At 24.9% G+C, this 2,353-nt stretch overlaps 2 protein-coding genes across 2 annotated transcripts, besides 11 other annotated features; both read right to left on the bottom strand.

Annotated features, from left to right (window-relative positions):
- Positions 1-3: 3 nt before the first annotated feature.
- Positions 4-93: a microsatellite.
- Positions 94-211: 118 nt separating this feature from the next.
- Positions 212-594, bottom strand: EDI_088880 (uncharacterized protein; the record flags this gene model as incomplete). The annotated part of the gene is made up of 2 exons (XM_001740485.1): positions 212-470; positions 497-594. The coding sequence occupies 2 exons, from the start codon at positions 592-594 to the stop codon at positions 212-214; spliced, it is 357 nt and encodes a 118-aa protein (XP_001740537.1).
- Positions 449-591: a microsatellite.
- Positions 480-550: a microsatellite.
- Positions 593-678: a microsatellite.
- Positions 679-980: 302 nt separating this feature from the next.
- Positions 981-1,106: a microsatellite.
- A 31-nt stretch (positions 1,107-1,137) lies between these two features.
- Positions 1,138-1,323: a microsatellite.
- Positions 1,186-1,336: a microsatellite.
- A 118-nt stretch (positions 1,337-1,454) lies between these two features.
- EDI_088900 (uncharacterized protein) lies at positions 1,455-1,837 on the bottom strand (the record flags this gene model as incomplete). Its single annotated transcript, XM_001740486.1, has 2 exons — positions 1,455-1,713; positions 1,740-1,837. 2 exons carry the CDS (start codon positions 1,835-1,837, stop codon positions 1,455-1,457), a joined length of 357 nt encoding a protein of 118 aa, XP_001740538.1.
- Positions 1,692-1,834: a microsatellite.
- Positions 1,723-1,793: a microsatellite.
- Positions 1,836-1,921: a microsatellite.
- Positions 1,922-2,222: 301 nt separating this feature from the next.
- Positions 2,223-2,348: a microsatellite.
- Positions 2,349-2,353: the final 5 nt, after the last annotated feature.

Raw genomic sequence — 2,353 nt, forward strand, 5'->3', positions numbered from 1 at the left:
TAAAAAGGAATAAATATAATAAGTCATTACATATATAAAATAAACATAAATAATAAAATAAAATTTAAATAAATATAAAAATATATATAAATATAGTCATAGTCTAGAAGTCAAGAATACTAATAATCTGTGAGCCTTCCTAGCTCAGTCGGTAGAGCGCGCGGCTCTTAACCGCGCGGTCGTGGGTTCGAGCCCCACGGGGGGCGTATTTTTATAATAAGAATAGGTGGTATAAGAGGAAATAGTATAAAGTATAAAGGTATAAAGGTATAAAGGTATAAAGGTATAAATGGTTATAGGTATAAAAGTATAAAAGTATAAAAGTATAAGAATATAAAGGTATAAAGGGATAAGAATAGTATAAGAGGAATAGAATAGTATAGTATAAAGGGATAAGAATAGCATATAGGTAATAGTATAAAGTAGGTACATCTAATAAGGATATAGGAAGTAAAATACTAAGTAAAATACTAAGGAAGTATAAAAAGATATATACATATATACATGTATAAGTATAATAAATAGAAATAGAAATATAAGAATATATCTACTAAAGAGAAAGAATAAGGGAATAAGGGAATAAAAAAAGAACATAATAATATAATATAATAATATAATAATAAGTGAATAAGATGATAATAATAATAATAGTAGCATAAAGGTTAATAATAATAGTAAAAAAGACGCTTCCGCTTGGGATCGAACCAAGGACCTAACGGTTAACAGCCGTTCGCTCTGCCGACTGAGCCACGGAAGCTTTCAGTAAGCATAAGTTAAGCAGAAGTTAAGCAGAAATGTTAAAGTAGATATGATAAGCAGAAATGATAAAGTAGATATGATAAGCAGAAATGATAAAGTAGAAATAATAAAGTAGATATGATAAAGTAAATATGATAAGCATAAGTTGAATAGGTAATAATAGGATAAAGTTATAAGGAGTAATAAGAAGGGGTAATAATAGGATAAACATAATAAGAGGGTACATATATACATATATACATATATAAATATATACATATATAAATATATAAATATATACATAAGTACATATATACATAAAAGAATAAGAAGTACATAAGTACATATATAATATATATATATACATAGAAGAAATAAAAAGTAAAAAGTAAAAAGTAAAAAATAAGAATAAGGTATAGTAAAGATAGTCTATATATAATAGGTATAAAATAAGTAATAAGTAATAAGTAATAAGTAATATATAATATATAAAGAAATATAGAAATAAAAAGGAATAAATATAATAAGTCATTACATATATAAAATAAACATAAATAATAAAATAAAATTTAAATAAATATAAAAATATATATAAATATAGTCATAGTCTAGAAGTCAAGAATACTAATAATCTGTGAGCCTTCCTAGCTCAGTCGGTAGAGCGCGCGGCTCTTAACCGCGCGGTCGTGGGTTCGAGCCCCACGGGGGGCGTATTTTTATAATAAGAATAGGTGGTATAAGAGGAAATAGTATAAAGTATAAAGGTATAAAGGTATAAAGGTATAAAGGTATAAATGGTTATAGGTATAAAAGTATAAAAGTATAAAAGTATAAGAATATAAAGGTATAAAGGGATAAGAATAGTATAAGAGGAATAGAATAGTATAGTATAAAGGGATAAGAATAGCATATAGGTAATAGTATAAAGTAGGTACATCTAATAAGGATATAGGAAGTAAAATACTAAGTAAAATACTAAGGAAGTATAAAAAGATATATACATATATACATGTATAAGTATAATAAATAGAAATAGAAATATAAGAATATATCTACTAAAGAGAAAGAATAAGGGAATAAGGGAATAAAAAAAGAACATAATAATATAATATAATAATATAATAATAAGTGAATAAGATGATAATAATAATAATAGTAGCATAAAGGTTAATAATAATAGTAAAAAAGACGCTTCCGCTTGGGATCGAACCAAGGACCTAACGGTTAACAGCCGTTCGCTCTGCCGACTGAGCCACGGAAGCTTTCAGTAAGCATAAGTTAAGCAGAAGTTAAGCAGAAATGTTAAAGTAGATATGATAAGCAGAAATGATAAAGTAGATATGATAAGCAGAAATGATAAAGTAGAAATAATAAAGTAGATATGATAAAGTAAATATGATAAGCATAAGTTGAATAGGTAATAATAGGATAAAGTTATAAGGAGTAATAAGAAGGGTAATAATAGGATAAACATAATAAGAGGGTACATATATACATATATACATATATAAATATATACATATATAAATATATAAATATATACATAAGTACATATATACATAAAAGAATAAGAAGTACATAAGTACATATATAATATATATATATACATAGAAGA

This window comes from Entamoeba dispar, genomic scaffold, assembly GCF_000209125.1.
Source record: "Entamoeba dispar SAW760 scf_1105229462981 genomic scaffold, whole genome shotgun sequence".
Lineage (NCBI taxonomy): Eukaryota > Evosea > Mastigamoebida > Endamoebidae > Entamoeba > Entamoeba dispar.